Source organism: Gossypium hirsutum, chromosome A02 (genome assembly GCF_007990345.1).
Source record: "Gossypium hirsutum isolate 1008001.06 chromosome A02, Gossypium_hirsutum_v2.1, whole genome shotgun sequence".
Classification (NCBI taxonomy): Eukaryota; Viridiplantae; Streptophyta; class Magnoliopsida; order Malvales; family Malvaceae; genus Gossypium; species Gossypium hirsutum.
The window spans coordinates 11,050,766-11,070,232 of record NC_053425.1 but is presented as its reverse complement, the minus strand read 5'-3'; the positions used below and the strand labels follow the sequence as shown (position 1 = coordinate 11,070,232).

General features: G+C 33.0%; 2 protein-coding genes across 3 annotated transcripts; both read left to right on the top strand.

Moving 5' to 3' along the window:
- The first annotated feature begins 4,500 nt into the window (after positions 1-4,500).
- LOC107951622 (exocyst complex component SEC5A) lies at positions 4,501-16,094 on the top strand. Of its 2 annotated transcripts, XM_016886726.2 has the most exons (22): positions 4,501-5,061; positions 5,148-5,302; positions 5,526-5,614; positions 5,915-6,109; positions 6,275-6,402; positions 6,500-6,658; positions 6,991-7,095; positions 7,975-8,049; positions 8,818-8,955; positions 9,056-9,241; positions 9,489-9,617; positions 10,810-10,933; positions 11,005-11,215; positions 12,666-12,781; positions 12,865-13,099; positions 13,386-13,479; positions 13,723-13,800; positions 13,906-13,962; positions 14,190-14,339; positions 14,769-14,981; positions 15,246-15,507; positions 15,900-16,094. In XM_016886726.2, exons 1-21 carry the CDS (start codon positions 4,687-4,689, stop codon positions 15,465-15,467), a joined length of 3,234 nt encoding a protein of 1,077 aa, XP_016742215.1. In that variant the 5' UTR covers positions 4,501-4,686; the 3' UTR covers positions 15,468-15,507; positions 15,900-16,094. The 2 variants fall into 2 exon arrangements, with proteins under 2 accessions (XP_016742215.1, XP_016742216.1); XM_016886727.2 differs by having other exon boundaries at positions 9,498-9,617; positions 15,246-16,094.
- A 580-nt stretch (positions 16,095-16,674) lies between these two features.
- Positions 16,675-19,071, top strand: LOC107951620 (uncharacterized). Its single transcript, XM_016886723.2, has one exon. It carries the CDS (start codon positions 17,343-17,345, stop codon positions 18,690-18,692), a length of 1,350 nt encoding a protein of 449 aa, XP_016742212.1. The 5' UTR covers positions 16,675-17,342; the 3' UTR covers positions 18,693-19,071.
- Positions 19,072-19,467: the final 396 nt, after the last annotated feature.

Sequence of the window (19,467 nt, the reverse complement as noted above, 5' to 3'; positions counted from 1 at the left end):
TTAACGTGCAATTACATACATGAACTTTGATTTTGTAAAATTTTATACATAAAATTTTGATTTGATTCCGTTCTTGTAAATTATTAACACAATTATTAATATAACATTATTTTATGTTTATATATGGCATACATAAATAATTATATTTATCCAAAATAAAAATAAATTGATGTATTTATTTCTTTAAATGTGTATGATTAAATCAAAATTAAAGTTTCAAGTATTGAACCACAATTAGAGTTTCACGTGTATAATTTTACCAAATTAAAGTTCATGTATACAATTGCATATTAAATCAAAGTTTATATATAATTTTGAGATTTATCCCTAAAATAAATTATATTATTTGAGGGTACTTTAGTATTTTTATTTTAAAAAAAATGCATATGGTGAGATTTAAACCTAAACCAATTGTATTGGAAAAAATATTTAATTAACAACTTAATTAAACCTTTATTTTGATTTTTTATACATTTTAATTTTATATGCACACTTTATTATTTCTATCTATTACATATATTAATAATGTATTTGATTTAGTTGGTGTCACAAGTTAGCTCAACACAAACTCATAAACAATTTAATCTATTTTTTAAAAAATTTTAATACAATACATATCTACTGTGTTATTTTATTAATTAGATTTAAGTCATACATTTCATTAATTATTATATGTTATTTTCATTTACCATTTGAACTAAAGAATTTTTCGACTTATAATTAAACTTTAATAAATATATTTATTCTATAATTTATTATATATTTGTATATCTATACTTATTTATTAAGCTTTTTACTAAGTTGGTGTTACCTACTAATAGAGTCTTAACTCAATTAAAGAATTACAAAAAAACTCACTCAATTTGCAAAGTTACATGATTATGTGGGTATTTTTATCTTTTTATATTTTTATAAATAAAAAAATGTATCTATAATGAGATCTGAGCCAAAGACGACATGCATATAAACCATACTTTTTATTATTTATTGTATGTTATTTTTTATCACATCTCTGTGTTCTGAATACATGAATTTCATACGTATATGCGTGTGATAAGATTTCTAGTATTTTTAATAAGTTTTTTACATTTTAAAATGGGCTTAATATATTATTTGGTACATGAATTTGACACTTTTTCTTATTTAGATATCTAAGTTTTTTTTTGTCCAAATTGGCACATGAACTTGACATTTTTTTCTAATTTGGTACATATTTTTTTTGTCAAATTTGATACCTGAACTTGACACTTTTTCCTAATTTAGTACATTAGTTTTTTTGATCCAATGTGGTACCTAAACTTGAAACTTTTTTTCTAATTTGGTACCTAAGCTTGTCAAATGTATACAAATGATCCCAAAACACTAACAATGTTAGGTTTTTTTTTTCTACGAGGAACATCAATAACTTATGTATAACCAACATATGGAAGATGACATGAAATTTAATGGCAAGAATGATTACATTTATTTAGAGTTTCTTTTGTTTTACTAAACAACACGCTCAAATTTTACTTTTCATTAGAATTGTTAATGGCAAAAATGATTCAAGAAGGACTGTACGCTTAAAGCATTGCCTGATCTTCATAAAACACTCAATTCCACAAAAATATCGTCAATATTAGAGAAAATTTATATTCAAAAATTGTGTTTTAAACTATATTTAACAAATGGATATTGAAGAAGAGAACAAGAGTTTTAAAAATTCAAAAAAAAAAAGTCATCTTGTTAAATTAAAACATAAAATTAATTGAATTAAATTAATTAAACAACACGTAACTAAACATTTTAAAATACAAAAAAGTAATCATGTCATTTTCACATGTTTTTTATACATTAATTATTTTTTCTAACTTATAAAGTAACACAATTAATATATTAAAGTAATTTGTATAACATTGAACAAGTTTAGGTACTAGTTTTGACAAAAAAATTATGTATCAAATTAGAAAAAAAAATGTCAAGTTTGCTTACTAGAAGAAGAAAAACAAAAGCTTATATATCATATTTAAGTACTCAATTGGACAAAAAAAGTTCAGCTCCAAATGTTATAATAAGCCTTTAAATAAGTTATAGGTTTAATTATATGAAAATTATAATTTTATGTCTTTAATGGTCATTTTATTTTTTTACTACTATTAACCTCATCACCATCATTGTCTTTACGTCCAAACATTTATTCCACTATAAAATTTAGTCTCACCATAATAATAACTCATCGTCATTATAGTTTCTAATCTCACGAACTCAATCTTCTTATAAACTAAGATTAGTAATAAACTAATTTTACTTATACTTTTTAGTTGCTTGTATGAGTTGCTTTTTGCAAAGGAAGACGAATTTTAATTATTTTAAAGATGTTTATATATATATAATATGTTTGTTTTTGCAGTGTTGTTTTAATTTTAAGTTTAAAATTATACTAATTATTTTTATCTTTTGACAAAATATTTTAATACTTATACCTCATTTGTATATATGAATTACTAATAAACTAATTTTATTTGATAACTTTTAACCACTCACAATTTTTTGTTTTAAGCAAATGAGAGGAAAATGTTATAGATATTTTTATAAATGTAGTTTTACTTAATATGCTTATGATATTAGGTTTAAACATTTAGTGATTATTTTTTTAAGTTATAATAAATTATTTTAATACTCATGCTTGTGTTAATATATGTTATGTTTGGTTACTAGTGTAATAATATAAGGAAAATTTTATTTAATATATATGTTTTTAAAAAAGTAGACATAAAATAAAAAATAATTGATACATTAGAAAAATGAGTAAAAAATTTTATGAAAAATAAGACTTCTTTAAAATAAGTGAAAAATTTTCATTATCTTTATCGTAAACAAGTCTGTGAGGGAACTTGTAAATAAAATATTACTCCAACCAAACATATCTTAAATAACTAATGAATGTGTTAATAATTAAGCTTTTCCTTGTGTTAAGATAATAATCAAACCACACATGTGAGATTTTAGATTAAATTATGCTATTAGTCTTTATACCATGTGCAAATCATAATTTTGATCCATGTGCTTTAATTTGACATTTTTAGTTATTATATTTTTTGAATTATGAAAATTTTGTTCTAATTAAATTGTAGTTGTTAAATTTATTACCTTTTGCTATTTTCAGATTCTCACGTGATAAACATATTATCACATGTGTAATGCATATCATATTAATATTTTCACATATTCCTTAAAAAATGTTACATAATGGATTTCGCGGATGTGGTTTCTGTTAAAATTGAAAATTGAAAATTCAAAAAGTAAGAATGATTAAACTTAAGAGTATGGACAAAATCTACAAAGTCATGTTTAGTACAATACTAATAGCAAAATTTAACCTAACAAATTTAACTTCTACCATTGGATAAGATTGAAATTTGGGTTAAATTACATTTTGGGACTTGTACTTGGCAATTTTTTTATAGGGGCCTAAACTTATTTTTGTCCAAATTAGGCACTAAACTTGACAAACGTTCCCACATTGGGACTTCAACTTTGTTTTTATTCAAGTTGGTATTTGAAAACCCTAAAGCTCAAGCCTTAATGTGGAAACAATTGCTAAGTTCAAGTCCTAATGTGTAAAAAGTTACCAAGTCCACGCCCTAATGTGGGAAGAATTGCTAAGTTTAGGACCTAACTTGGACTCAAAAAAAGTTTAGACCCCAAAAATGAAAAAATTGCCAAGTTCAAACCCAAGTAGAGATTTAACCCTTGAAATTTTAAATTTTGAAAAGTATAAGGACTCAAAATTGATTAAAAGTATAGGACTACATTCACAACTTACACATAATATATGGATTAATAGCATAATTTGACCGGGATTTTGTATATAGTTTTATGATAGAATTGCTAAGTAGATGTTAGCTAATTATTGATACAATGATTAGAAAGTGGTTAGAATATTTGATTCACCTTGTTTAGAATAAGTCGAAAAGCCATTACATATGGAGGCAGAAGTTACAAGGAAGAAGAAGGAATCTTAGTTTGACAAGGGAAGAAGGTGTGTCTTGTCCCCCTTCCTCAAGTCCCTAGTTTTATATACAAGTCATCTCCTATATTAAGGTATCATGCACTGAGTTGATATTAATGGATTAAAGGTGAAAATCTAGTAGTTGAATACTATAAGGCTAGATAAGTTCGCGCTATGATGGTTTCAAGTGGCTTCGCTTATGTCCTAGATGATCATGTCTAACTCCATAGTTCTTTACTTTGACGACTAATGAGTGGGTCCACCTGTTTGGATGGTTGAGGAGAGCCACCGTAAGGAATTGATTGGGCAGCAAGTGTTTGGAGGTCTTAGTACGGTGTATCAAATATATTACAGTTTTTAACAGGCAGAATGAATTTAACTGGAGCTGACACTGTCACACTGAGGACTTGATTGAACAAAATAAAGTTCATCAGGGGCTCGAACGCACAATCAAGAAAAGTTTGAGAACTTATTAGACATTTCCGTATTGGAAGACGAAACACTGCCGTTTCGAGAAATTGTAGAATAGTCTTATCGAACCCCGCGTGGCATGACGATATTACTGCGCTCAATTTCTGGCTCGATGCAAGGAAACTCAATTTCAATTTTCATCCCATTTCTAAGAATTCAGAAAATTCCATTCATCGTAAGCGATCAGATCTGAGCGCAAAGCAGCACCGAAGCTCGCCAACAAAATGTCAACCGACAGCGATGACGAAGATGAGCTCCTTCAGAGAGCATTGAGAGATCAATCCACACGGGATCTGAATTACCAGAAACCGTCTTCCTCCAATCCCCGCAAACCAGTGGTTAACTTCGTTCAGCCGCCGCCGAAACCGAAGGGCTCGGCTTCTCCGGCACCAAAAAACCCAAAAGGGAGGAAGATGTCAATGGATGAAGACGAGGATTCGGAAGTGGAGATGCTGAGCATTTCGAGTGGGGATGAGGATGTTGGAAAAGATCCGAAAGGAGGAGCGGGAGGGAGAGGTCGAGGGAGGCCAATGAAAGATGACGATGGAGTATGGGATGGAGAAGAGCCTGATACCTGGAAACGTGTCGATGAAACTGAGGTACTATTTTAAATGTTTTTTTCTTTTTAAAATTCGAAGTAGCTATTGAACGATGTTTAGTGAAGGGAAGAGGTATTCTTTGACAGCTTGCTCGTAGGGTTCGCGAGATGAGAGAGTCGAGAACAGCTCCGGTGGCACAGAAGTTCGAGCGTAAAGCAACAACAGCACCAGTGGGGAGAGCGCTTAATACTCTGCAATCGTTCCCTCGTGGCATGGAATGCGTTGATCCTCTTGGACTGGGGTAAATCTTTTTAGCAACTTTTTATTGCCTGATATTGGTTATTTGTTTGTGTTAAATGAATTCGTTGTATGCTATTTCTCATTAAGGTAAGACCTTGAGAAAAGTTTGTTCTATCATTAATTATTGTACTAATGTGACTACATGAATTCTTGCCTAGTCATTTTTTTCTAGCATTAACTGAAGTCAGTGTTTCTGCTAACCTGTGTTTTTGTATGATTGGCAGGATAATAGACAACAAGACCTTAAGGTTGATAACTGCATCGTCTGAAAGCTCTCATGCTGAGAAAGAACATCTTGATAGTAACCTCCGTGGTATATTTCTTTGCTTGTCTTATTCAATATATTTTCTGCAGATTATGCTTTGTAAATAGACTCTTTAATATTTTAAGTTGAAGCTTCTCTGAGCATTATAACAGTATCCCTCTCTAGAACTGTATATCTGCAATCTAATACATATATTTTAGATAGGCATCACTTGTTTGAACTCCTCAACGAGTTGCTTTTTCTCCCTTGGATATTTTAATTTAATACCTAGAACTCCAATGGCAGTATATTTTTTTTGTGGTAAATAAAATGCCAGTGAATTATTAATTTTTTTGTAAAAATTTGCAGAGAAATTGATGTATTTCTCTGAAAAATTTGATGCAAAGTTGTTTCTATCCCGAATACACCAAGATACACCTGCAGCAGACTTGGAGGCCGGAGCTCTTGGTCTAAAAACAGATCTCCAAGGACGGACTCAACAGAGGAAACAGTTGGTTAAAGACAATTTTGACTGCTTTGTCTCATGCAAAACTACAATTGATGGTAAAGCAACTAGCTTCACTTGATTCTGGTACTATTTTAACTGTGGCAGTGCGATGTTTGATGGGGTGAAAACCAATTTCTTCATATACTCTTTGCCATATAAGTTCATTGATTTTAGATGCTTGGAAATAGTGCTAATGTGGAGAAAAAATGTTACTTGCATAGATATTGAGTCAAAACTGAAGCGAATTGAGGAAGATCCTGAAGGTTCGGGGACAACTCACTTGTTTAAATGCATGCAAGGAGTATGTTCACTGGCAGATCGTGCCTTTGAGCCTCTATTTGAGAGACAGGTTGGTTAACTGCACTGTTGGTTTGCTTTGAAATCAATTAATTCTTGTGCTATTCAAACAGCATGGAATATAGATTTTCTTTTGTGATTTGATGTAGGCTCAAGCAGAGAAGATCAGGTCTGTTCAAGGAATGCTTCAAAGGTTCAGGACGCTTTTTAATTTGCCAAGTACAATTCGTGGGAGCATTAGTAAGGGCGAATATGACTTGGCCGTTAGGGAATACAAGAAGGCAAAATCAATTGCTCTCCCCTCCCATGTAAGCAAGAACACATGAAATTGCAATGTAAAAGATGTGAGCATGGTTTGTTTGGTATTTGGTTGTAGCTCAAGTAGTGAACAAATTTTGAGCATGGTTTTAGTTAAAATTCTACCCATAAATCCGTTGTATCTATATAAATTATTTGTTGTACCTTATTTATATGCATTGATTCCCTTATGGCTAACATCAGTGTTGGACCGTTTCTTTTATTTTTTATGCATGTTTTACATAATTTTGGTGCCATATCTGTATTTAATTAATACAACTTCACATGGCATTGCTCTTTTCCTGCATAAGCAGATGAACTTAGCATTATTCTTTATTGTCAGGTAAAAATACTAAAACGAGTCCTTGAAGAGGTTGAAAAAGTGATGCAAGAATTCAAAGGCATGCTTTACAAGTCTATGGAAGATCCACAAATAGACCTAACCAGCGTAAGCATTTGCCATGCTGTTTTCAATATTTTGACAAGCTATACTATTTTGAGGAAACGAACTATTGATGTTGAGCTAAGACCTAGATGGTTCATGGATTTTTGTTGAATTTTGATGCTCATGACATTAAAATACTATTGCTCTATCTTAATGGCCCATAGGTGTAGAACACGGGTACATTAAAAATGAAAAGCCCCCCCTCCCTCCCCCCCCCAAAAAAAAAAAAACACACACACAACTAAATCAATTGTATATTGTTAAAATTAACCTTAGCAAAATTTTTGCGAGCTATATGGATAAGCTTTGAATGGGGATAAAAGAACACATACAAGTTATTCTACAAAACCAAATGCCTACCATTGACAAGTCAATGAAAAGATTTCCTTAATTAATGATGTTGGGATGCTCCTGTTCTCATTTGAGTTGTAATGTTCCATTATCTATCTGCCACTCTTGTTACCTTAGCAGGTGTAGAAGTATTGGATATTTATGCTGAAAAGTCATGGGATTGTTGAACATGGAATCCTGATATTTTTCTGTTGGACAAGTAAATTGTTGTGACTATTCAAGCCTGAGATTGAACAAAAATGCCGACTTTGTTTTCACCAAATATCTATGATAGATATATTACTTATGTATATTATTTTATTTTTTATATTAGATGATTGATTATAATTACATTGTGTTGATTATAGTAACATAATAGAATGCTGATGTGGAGAGCTAAAAAAAGATTGAGTGACCCTGGAGTAAATCATGGAAAAGAGCTTCACCTAGTTTTTGTTAATTTATGACAGAATAAATGGTTGTGGTTTGACCAGTTAAGATGGTACACCTGCAGTTTGTAAGGACTGATTGATATTTTGTTCTCTCATGTAGCTTGAGAATACAGTAAGGTTGTTGTTGGAGCTTGAACCTGAGTCAGATCCAGTGTGGCATTATTTAAATGTACAGGTTAGTGAATTCTGAACTTTTCTGTAGAGTGTCAAAAACCTCTGTAATTTTTTTCACCATTCTGGTTAATGAAATTTTCTCTGTCATTTATTTGCTATTTGATTTTTTTTAAGTGCTGGGTATTTTTCTCACAAGCTAATTGTTTTGTTGTCTGGTAAAATTTCCATCGCCCAACCCCAAAACAAGTGCCCTTACATCTAAGATGCTAGTGATGAAGGCCTTTTTCCAAAATTTTGAAGAACACTTATTTAAGTGAAGATTTAGAACAAAAATTTCCTTTTCATCTGGGTTGCATGAGCTTCTAATACAATAACCTTATTTTCTCAACCCTCATCTAATTATGGTTTTGTCGTACTATGAGGTCAGATTTGATAATTTGAGACTTGTGTTTGGAGAATTTGGACAATTTTAGATTTTGGATTATTTTTTGAGTGTTCATTTTAAAATTATATGGTCCTACATTGGTCAATCTTGTGAACCAGTTGATTTGAGTTTTAACAGATATGGTTTACTTCATATTGCTGATCAACCATAAGCTTGATGAGAGTAGAGTCCAGGAAGCTCTTGAGTGCTTCTAAACAAATCGGTTTGAATCAAATTGCTAGTTCTCGAGTGCTTCTAAACAAATATTTGAGTCAAATTGCTAGTCAAGTGACTTGAAATTGATAATATAGCCTATTTCAAGAACAGTGCTAGCAAGTTGACTTGCTTACATTTCTCTTCTACGAAGGTCAAGTCTCTAAAATCTTCTGGTTTTTTATTTGATAGAATCATAGAATTCGAGGGTTGCTTGAGAAGTGCACTTCAGATCACGAAGCACGAATGGAAACTTTGCATAATGAGTTACGTGAAAAAGCCATCTCGGATGCAAAATGGCTCCAAATTCAACAAAACTTAAGTCAGTCAGTAAGTGCTACTAGCTAGAATCATGATCTGATATTTGTATGAGGAAAACTCTTGGCTGTGTCTAATGAGGTTTTTTTCATCTATTTTTTCTATTACTCAGTCAGATGCCAACTACTCTTTAGGGAACATTGAACTGCCTATAGAATTGCAACCGCTGGCCTTGACTGGTGAAGAGGTTGATGTTCTTAGAGGAAAATATATCAAAAGGCTAACCACTGTACTTGTGCATCACATACCAGCTTTCTGGAAAGTGGCACTTTCTGTTTTTAGTGGGAAATTCGCAAAGGTACACTGCACATTGTCTAAATCATATTGCAATATTTGATAAAATTATGAATTATATAATGTCCGTATTCGCATTTCTTCTCATACAGTAAACTAATTGTTTGAGATCACATTCTTTTGTTTTTCTATACCCTTGGCTTCTTCTCTGTGGCCTTGTATTCATTTTTGTAAGTGCTTTTTTCTTAAATACAAGTTTTCATTATAATAATGTGATTCATTGACTGTTTATTCTGGTTTTTGTCTTTCAGTCTTCTCAGGTTTCTGATTCTTCAGGAGGTAAAAGTGAGGAAAAAGTTGGAGATGGGAGATACTCAAGTCATTCTCTCGATGAAGTTGCAGGAATGATGCGCGGTACAATATCTTTATATGAAGTTAAGGTGAATATGCATTGCTTGGAACTGTTTAATGTCTTGCTTGGTTTACTACATTCATGGTGAGGTTTTTGCATTCTGAAACAAAGAGGAATGTAAGAATGAAATTTATGATGCTTTAGTTTGAATCGGGTTATTTTATTTTGAGTTATTGTTTGAAAAAGTTAAGTCTTTATAACCTATTTTCTGTTCTCTTTGCGTCCCTGGAGTTCTCTGAAATATACACGCATTCATTGTTTTCTAGTCTAGTCTTCCTTCAATCAGAAACTAGGAATCTGGGTGTATATGTAGACCACGAACAATAAATATTCATGATTCTTCTTGAGTTTCTGTCAAATAAGAAATTGGTCCAATGGCATAGAGAAGAATTTCTAACTGGTTTACCCTTTTGTCAAATATTAAATTGTCTTGGCAAGCTTTTATGAATATGCATTTTTAAATTCCTCATGGGAGTATCAAGGGTTTTTGGTATTTCATCCAGAAGAATGTGTGGAAAGTTGGTTGTTGTTGCTGGAAGGCATGGTTGATTTGTTTCATTAAGATGATTTCTGACCATTGAGATTATCAAGTCTGGGGTTTTCCCTTCTTGCTGTTTTCTTTTTGAAGTATGCTTTATGCTGGAATCGGGATAATCCTCCGGGGCTGAGATAAAATGGTGACCAATATTATTCTAAGGGTTTTCTAGCTTAATTGCTGGATTTCATTATGATAAAACCGAAATTGATTCTGGAATAGGTCTTGAATTTGTAGCATTCAATTTGAATTGTGTAAACTGCAGTATGTTTTGGAATTTAAATGCTATTTTGATGATTTTAATGCAGATTCTGAACTCTTAAAATTATCTTATAGAAAATTTTCGTTTACAGTCACTATTTATCCGTTATAAATGAAATTAACATTGAATTCTAGTTATACATTTGAAGTTTGTGAATTCTACATTTACCAATAAAATAATTTGAAGAAGCATAAATCATTGAATAGGGTAACATAAAATAGGGTAACAACAGCAACAAGTGTATTCTTCCCTTCTGAACAATTTTATTTTTCTTCTCATAGTCAGATTTGTTAACAAATCCAAGTAACAAATCCTCAAAATATTAAATCATTTAACAAATCAAAATGCAATGTTTCTGGTCCCATCAACATGCATTATTGTTTACTTTTGTAGTAGCTCTTACTGGGTTTGCTGTTGATATAGGTCCTGAATGCATTCCGTGATCTTGAAGAATCTAGTCTTCAGTCGTACATGAGTGATGCCATAAATGAAATATCTAAAGCATGCATTGCTTTTGAAGCAAAAGAGTCTGCTCCTCCCATTGCTGGTATTCCTATTTTCTCTGAAACTGTCATTGACTTTTAACTATTCTGATTGCTTCCATTTTTCATCGGACAGTCATGGCGCTCAGGACACTTCAAGCAGAGGTTACAAAGATTTACATACTAAGACTTTGTTCTTGGATGCGAGCATCGACAGAGGGGATAACTAAAGATGAAACTTGGGTCCCAGTATCTATCCTTGAAAGGAATAAATCTCCATACACTATCTCTTATTTACCTTTGGCTTTTCGTTCAGTTATGACCTCGGCAATAGATCAGATCAATATGTAAGTGTCTAGAGCTTATGATGTTGAATTTCTAAGAGGCATGGTTAGTTATAATTTTGTGTGAGTAGAGTAATTCATAATTTATATATATTAAGTTGTTTGTAAGTGTTGTTACTGTTCAAACTTAGTAAGGTTGTCCATGAACTATTGGATACCAATAATTTCAAATATCTTTTTGTTTGAGTTCTCTGAGATGGTTTATCAAAGTGTAAGGTAGGCTTAGTATTGCTGACTACAGATGACTAGGAGAAGGCCAATACTGCTGTGTTTATCCTGCCTATGCCTACCAAAAAAGAAAGAGTTCTCATTTTGTACATTTTGCCTTACTAGTTGCATTGGAATTGGCAGTTTACTACGAATACATGCTGAAAAGTGTCTAGAAATTGTCTGGTTTTTCTAGGTTATAGATGAGTTAAGCTGTTGGTTATCCACTTGGACTTGGTTTAATGAGAAGCTTGCTCAAGATGGATTCAATGATGATCTGGATGATTTGTTTGTGAATCCGTTTCAAGTCGGCTAGGCACTTACATGGATGAGCTGGTCTTGAGGGTTATTGAGGACGCTCATTTTTTGGGCTTGGAAACATATTCATATTTAAAACTGAGTTCCATTAATTTATAGCCAATTTCTTCAGGATTTCTTACCTTCAAAACATTAAAAATTGAAGAATTGTTGATTGCAATAAACCAGTTTAATCCTGAGATTCAATGATTTAATTAGCTGAGAGCCATTTATCTAAGTTGCTAGCTAGTTCTAATGTTATGGAACTTGAACTCAACTTCATGCTGTCAGATGCATCGTTTATTTATTTATTTTCTAAATCAGAAGGAATTTGAGTAGCCTTAAAGCTATTTCTTAGCCTATTTGTGGTCTTGTCAAATTTATGAAGGCATTTGTTACTGATGTGCCATGATATATAACCAGAAGATCCTCTGTAGGAATCTTTCTGATTCAAGGTACTAGTGCAAATTTGAAGAGATTTTACCATGACATATAACCAGAAGATCCTCTGTAGGAATCTTTCTGATTCAAGGTACTAGTGCAAATTTGAAGAGATTTTATACTATTATAGCATTTTTTTAACGGAAGATTTTTGCTAGTTAGTCAGATCAATTTTTGGATAAAAGAAATCAGAACAAGCTTGAATAGTTTTAGGTGTACAACCAGAATGTTGGTATGAGTTTCTGATTCATGGCTATAGTGCAAATTTGAGAACTTCTAAATTTTATAGCGTTGTCCATATTTTTTAATATTGTCTGACCCTACTCTGTGTGAAAAGGCTTTTTTTTCATGTTGAGCTTCCTGATAGCTATTTGTAATATTTAGTGTTGAACATATTATATATAATTGAGGAAGTATATATTGTTGGTTTCTCTTGGTGAATTCTTCGCCTCTTTATGCTCCTTTTTTAAAGCTGTTTCATATGATTCCCGTTTCTTCTTTATGCAAGGATGATCCAGTCTCTGAGGAGTGAGGCTACAAAGTTCGAAGATATGTTTGCACAACTTCAAGAAATCCAAGAATCGGTTAAGATTGCATTTCTAAATTGTTTCCTGGATTTTGCTGGTATAATTGAAAACAGCGTTTTATTTTGTCTAGAAGATTTTGAACTGTTTCCAGTTTGTCATAATTATGTGCATGTTGACTAGGTCATCTAGAGCATATTGGAATTGATCTTGCCCAAAACAAATCAAGCAAAGAAGGTCTGCATTTGCAAAATGGGTTTTCCCATGAATCAGAGGAGGAATCATCATCTGATCTCCCAGGAAGTATTGTTGATCCACATCAACGGTTGTTAATAGTTTTGAGTAATATAGGATACTGCAAAGATGAGCTTTCTTCCGAATTGTACAAGAAGTACAAATGCATTTGGCTGCAATCCAGGTATATTGGGATTCTGCACAACTAATACCTTGAGCATCAATCATTCTAAAGTTTTTGTTGCTTGATATTTGTAGTCATTCATTCTTTTGGTATCGGAATGAAACCAATTGTTCCAGTGCATTTAGTTAACTATTCAAATTATACCCCCTATCCTTAGTAGAAGGAATCGCTTGGCCTACATAGCTAACCCATGTTAATTCAGTTGCTCATTTTCAGATGTAGATGTTGACATGAAATATGTATTTAGTTCACTATTTGCTGATCCTATGGCCTGTAAATGCTGTAGGGACAAAGATGAAGAGGAGTCAGACATACAAGAGTTGGTAGTGTCTTTTACTGGACTTGAAGAGAAGGTCCTTGAGCAGTATACTTTTGCTAAGGTATGGCAAGATTGCTTACTAAATTTTGTTGAAGTTACCAGAAATTGTTGATTTATTTAATTTTTTTAGAAAGAGAACAAGCACACAAACATAATGGGAAAAATTGAGTAAGCTTGCAAGCTTTTTGATGTTTTTCGAGTATTATCAACTAATTGAAAAGCCAAATATGAACCATTATTAATGAAACGCTTTTCCATCATTGACATTGTTCTAATCCCCCCCCCCCCAAAAAAAAAAAATCAGGCAAATTTGATTAGGACAGCTGCCATGAACTATTTGTTAGATTCTGGTGTTCAATGGGGATCAGCACCTGCAGTAAAAGTAAGGAATTTGTGATTTCCCAGTTGGTTATCATTTTATTCCTTTGTTTAGTTTAGCAAGCATTGTTTATCCGCAAGTGGTAACCCAAATTGCTCTTATCTTCAGGGTGTGAGAGATGCAGCTGTCGAGTTATTACATACTCTGGTAGCTGTACATGCTGAGGTAATTACCACTATATAATTCGTGGACATATGAACTTGATTTTTTCTTTAATTTTTACCCGTTGTTTGTATGTTTTACATGCACAAGTGATTGTTTTGTTCTTTTATCTTCTTGACGTCAGAGAATTTAGTATTTGAACTCTGAAGCATCATCTCTCTTGATCTGTTTAAGCAAATATTTTTGTAGTAAATTCAATGATTCGTATGCTTGACTAATTCCTCATCCAGGTCTTTGCTGGTGCTAAGCCCCTCCTGGACAAGACACTTGGCATTCTTGTGGAAGGTCTAATTGATATTTTAATCAGTCTTTTCCATGAGAATGAATCTAAAGATCTCAGTTCACTTGATGCAAATGGTTTCTGCCAGCTCATGCTTGAGGTATTTATGTGACATATTTCTTTATTATTGTAATGTTCTCGACTCTGACCATTGATTACTGCTTCCCTCTTATGTGTTACAATGATTTAATACTTAGTATTGTCTGTTAATATCCTTTTGATACTACTGGGAACTGATTGTTATGGTTTGTAAGCACTAGGTTCTTTTCTTTTCATGGATGACTGTAGTCTAGGAAAATGCACATATTCCACCCTGTCTTTCATTTTTTCCTTTTCCACACCCTATGTTGAAATGAAATGTTTCAAGGGAAGTGATATATCCATATTTGCTTAGCATCAATTGATTTATTGAAAAATATATATTTTTACAATTACCTGTATTTGTGATTTTTTTTTGTTAGAAATGAACTAGAAAACTTCAAGTCTTAAGATCTACATGGTTGATTTCAGTGAGATGTGTCTTTTGCAGCTTGAATATTTCGAGACCATTTTAAATCCATTTTTCACGAGTGATGCTAGGGAGTCTATGAAGTCTTTACAAGGGGTGCTGTTGGAGAAAGCCACTGAAAGCCTCTCTGAGGTTGAAAATCCTGGGCACAACCGGCGGCCAACTCGTGGAAGTGAAGATGCTGCTGCAGATGAGAAGCAGCAAGGAGCATCTGTATCTCCGGATGACCTGATTGTAAGATTCTTGTGTTCTTCTAGGACGTCTTCCTTTATTTGTTCTTTTATGGAGAAGTTTTTAACATGTTGGCTGTTGACATTGACTTGCTTTTATAAAACTATTCTTTCACTGAGATGAATTATAACTTCAGCTTCGAGCATACATGTACTTTCCAGTTTAATTTCATGTCAGGAGCCATTATCATCAGCTTCTTCAGTGAATAAATTGTGTGTCTTTGGTTCCATTCAATGAAATATCATCTTAACGTGTCGGCTTTCCCAGGCTCTTGCACAGCAATATAGCTCTGAATTGCTACAAGGAGAGCTTGAGAGGACTCGCATCAATACAGCATGTTTTGTGGAATCACTCCCCATGGAATCTGCTCCAGACTCGGTAAAAGCTGCATATGCATCTTTTAGAGGTCCAATGGACTCTCCCAGCAAAAATTACAGAGGCACACAAGCAACGGGATCCCCTAGTTTCACTCAGCGTAGGCGCAGATAAATTAGAGCCACCCCAGCAGCAGCCATATTCTTCGTAAAAAGTAAAAATTTCTTCATTTTGATTTTGATTTTGGTTTTCATTTGCATTGTTGTGTTTCACTTGTTGATGATACATATGATTTTGGAAGACATGCATTTGTCTGTTGTAAGTCATGGGTCATGAACTTCAATTGCTTTGATAGGTGGGCTAAATTGTTAACTTGTATTATTTTCCATGTTTGTATCAATGAGCACGCATTCTTTTCTAAAAACCTTTTGATTAACTTAAATATATATACTACTTTAGTTAGGATCATGATAAAAAATGAAAAAATTGTGTGAAATATTTTCCATATTCGAATCTTTTTCTTGTTTTTTGAGTGATGTAATAATTACGTTTTGAAGTATTTTTATTTATATAAAATTTGACTTGTTGATATCTTGTGTTATATAGGTTTTAACGCGTTTGAGTTATTCTTAAAGTTGAAGCAAAGAGATGAATTGTGTTTTAGCATGGATGAGATTTGGGTTCAAATGCCCAAAACATGTAATTTTTTTTTAATTTTTTAAACTTATGAGATTATAAGTAAATTAAAAATTGTATAAAAATTAAAGCTAAGAGATGGAAATTTCTAAGTAATTTGTCGCACTTCTATTTGGTAGTTTTATCTAATTATTTAATTGTTTTTGGAAGAAATGTCATTAAAAATATGGAAAATTATCTTATCCGAGAGTTTTTTAGATTTGATTTTACATGGGGTTGAGGGTGTGACTTGTATTAGAGGGTAATATAAATAAAATGGGAAAAATTTATGAATTATTTGTCAAGTAACCTTATATTTGTTGAAGTGTTACTTTTTTTAAGTAAAAAATGAGCACTTTTTAAATGTAAAGATGGATAGAGTTTAAAAATATATAAATTATTATTATTATTTCAAGTTAGAAAGCATGAAAACCTTTAATTTTGTACACAATTTTATTTGAATTTCTTAAAACATACTTTGTTAAGTCATAAAATTTTTCTAGATTTTAAAATTTATAAAATTATTTTATTTTAAAATATCACATCTAATAAATTTAATAATGTTAACAATTAAAATTAATTAAAAAAATACAACAACGAACTTCCTACAATAAAAATGCAAAAATAATTTCAAATTTATAAAAAATAGAGATATCTATGTCATATTTTAACATAATAAATAAATAATGTCGGCCTGCTACACAATCAATCGGGCGCTTTTCCTCCATCCACACAAAACACATAGTCCTCGACTTAGCTAAACCCAAACTTATACGTACATGCTAGTTGACAACTTGACATAAAAATAACCAAAAACCCTCACTGATAAATTGCTTTGCCAACAAGTCTGATTTTTTTTTTCATTTATCGTGCCTCCATGGAACTCTCCGGCTGAGCAGATTATTCATGATTCCAATTGCACGATTCTCGCCTTAATTTCAGGGAAGGTCTTTCCTTCTTCTTCTTCTTCTTTTATTTTTGATTTCTGGGTATTTCAGATTTGGTAAAGCTAAGCTAAGCTAGGTGGGGTCTTTTTGGGGTGTCAGTTAGATGAATATTAATGTTAGGTGCCTTTATTTCGTGATCTTGAAGGTGGGTTTTTTTTTTATTTGCCTATCAAGTTATATTCTTTGTGAGATTTGTCCTTAGTGATAGAAATCTGTTTGTTTAGTTTGATGAGCTGGGTATTTCGGGATTTTGTCACTGGTTTGTTTGGTAGCTGGAAATGTTTTGCAAGTGAAAAACAAATAAATGTTTCTTTTTTTATGGGGGCGAGGGGTTGAGCGTTTGAATCCCAGATAGGAACAAGTAACAGTAGGGTTAAAAGTAAATAAGTTGATGGAATGACATATAATTGTTTGCTTAAAAAAAGTAATGGAAGGAAATTTATCACAAGGAGGAATGATTCCTGGTGGGGGTTCTTTTGGAGGCCTTGACTTGCAAGGATCAATGAGAGTTCATAATCATGCACAAAACCCTCATAGTATACATCAACATCACCACCCTAACCCTCGCCAAGGTGCTTCTCTTCATGCTTCTATTCATGAGGATTTTCCACTCAAGATGGGGAATATACAGAACTCTGACCAAATCATTTCCTTGATGGATTACAACAAGGGGGAGAGGGGGAAAAGTTCGGTGAGTGATGAAGATGAACCTAGTTTTACGGAAGAGGGTGTTGATGGTCACAATGATGGAAGTAAAGGCAAGAAGGGATCACCGTGGCAGCGTGTGAAGTGGACTGATAAAATGGTGAGGCTTCTAATTACTGCAGTGTCTTATATAGGAGAGGATGCTGCAGGGGGCTGTGGTGGTGGGATGAGGAGGAAATTCGCAGTAATACAGAAGAAGGGTAAGTGGAAATCAGTGTCGAAAGTCATGGCAGAAAGGAGTTATCATGTTTCACCTCAGCAGTGTGAGGATAAGTTCAATGACCTGAATAAGAGGTATAAGAAACTAAATGATATGCTTGGTCGAGGAACTTCTTGTCAGGTTGTTGAGAACCCAGCACTTTTGGATGTTATAGATTACTTAACGGAGAAAGAAAAGGATGATGTGAGGAAAATTTTAAGCTCAAAGCATCTTTTCTATGAGGAGATGTGTTCTTATCATAATGGGAACAGATTGCATCTGCCTCATGATCCGCAATTGCAGCGTTCCTTGCAGTTGGCTTTTAGAATTAAAGATGATCAAGAGAACGATGATGCAAAGAGGCAACGGCATGATGATGACGATGATGATGACGACGATGATGATGACATGGAAACTGATGATCATGATGAATTTGAGGAGAATCATGCTTCACATGGGGATGACAGGGGAATATATAGGGTATTAGGGGGCTCTGCCAAGAGATCGAGACAAGTCCAGGTCCATGAAGATGCTTGTTTCCATAATTCTTCAAACTCCCAGGACTGCAACAAAAGTTCTTTTTCTTATCCACCACCCGCACAAGCTGATATAAATCAAGCACCACCTGAAAACCCAAGAGCAGCTTGGTTACAAAAGCAGTGGATTGAGTCTCGCTCACTTCAGCTAGAAGAACAGAAACTACAAATTCAAGTTGAGATGCTAGAATTGGAGAAACAGCGTTTCAAGTGGCAGAGATTTAGTAAGAAGAGGGATCGTGAGCTTGAAAAGATGAGAATGGAAAACGAGAGGATGAAGCTTGAGAATGAGCGAATGGCATTAGAGTTGAAGCGAAAGGAACTGGATGCTGATTAAAACCATGTGATTTTTACCTCAATCTTCTTATATTCTTTTACAGTGGCAGGCCTGGATGCAAATTTAATTTCTGCTATATTGTTATCCTGAAGTATTGAATATAGAATTGGCAGACTAAGTTGAAAAATGATGATGCCTACTTTTATTGTGTAAACATATGCATGACTTTTTAAAATTTGTATGTAGTTGTTTTGCTCTTTGTGAATTGGTATTAATTAGCTAGAAGAGTTTTGTGCAAAGGCTCCCTTTGTTTATGCATCATTGCATGAAAGTGTTAGTTTGGGTTTTTAAGAGAAGAATAATAATAAAGTTTGTACCCGGCGTGCAAGGCTCCGACCATAAGCAAGGTCTGGTGGAGGTGTTTTCGCCCCTTTTTGCATAGAGAGGCTGTTTGTTTTCAGGGTATTTGATAGAATGCTTTCTTCTTTCATCATCATAATTCTTTTGAGATGTGTGTTTTTGTTCATGTTCCATGTTCCAACTCTCTACCAAACTCTTCAAGCTCAATGTACATTAATGGTGACTGCTATTCCTACTTCTAAGCGTGTATGGACTTTGGTGTATACTGGAGACCTATGTTACTGGGACTTGGTTGGTTATGAAGGTTGGCGACATGTTCAATTTGTTTCAAGGTTTTGTTTCTTATGTATTTTAAGTCTTCGGACAATCACATCCTTGTACTCATGTTCGGATACAAGTTAAAATTCAATTTTCTTTGGCAATTAATTACTGTTATTGCAAATTTGCAATCATAAATTTTTATATTAAAAGAAAG

Bases quoted from the DNA above. Each gene is read 5' to 3' on its own strand.
- LOC107951622 (XM_016886726.2), top strand. From the start codon at position 4,687: ATGTCAACCGACAGCGATGACGAAGATGAGCTCCTTCAGAGAGCATTG. The intron at 8,050-8,817 runs GTTAGTGAATTC...TTTATTTGATAG, and splicing joins GGCATTATTTAAATGTACAG to AATCATAGAATTCGAGGGTT. The intron at 10,934-11,004 runs GTATTCCTATTT...TTCATCGGACAG, and splicing joins GTCTGCTCCTCCCATTGCTG to TCATGGCGCTCAGGACACTT.
- LOC107951620 (XM_016886723.2), top strand. From the start codon at position 17,343: ATGGAAGGAAATTTATCACAAGGAGGAATGATTCCTGGTGGGGGTTCT.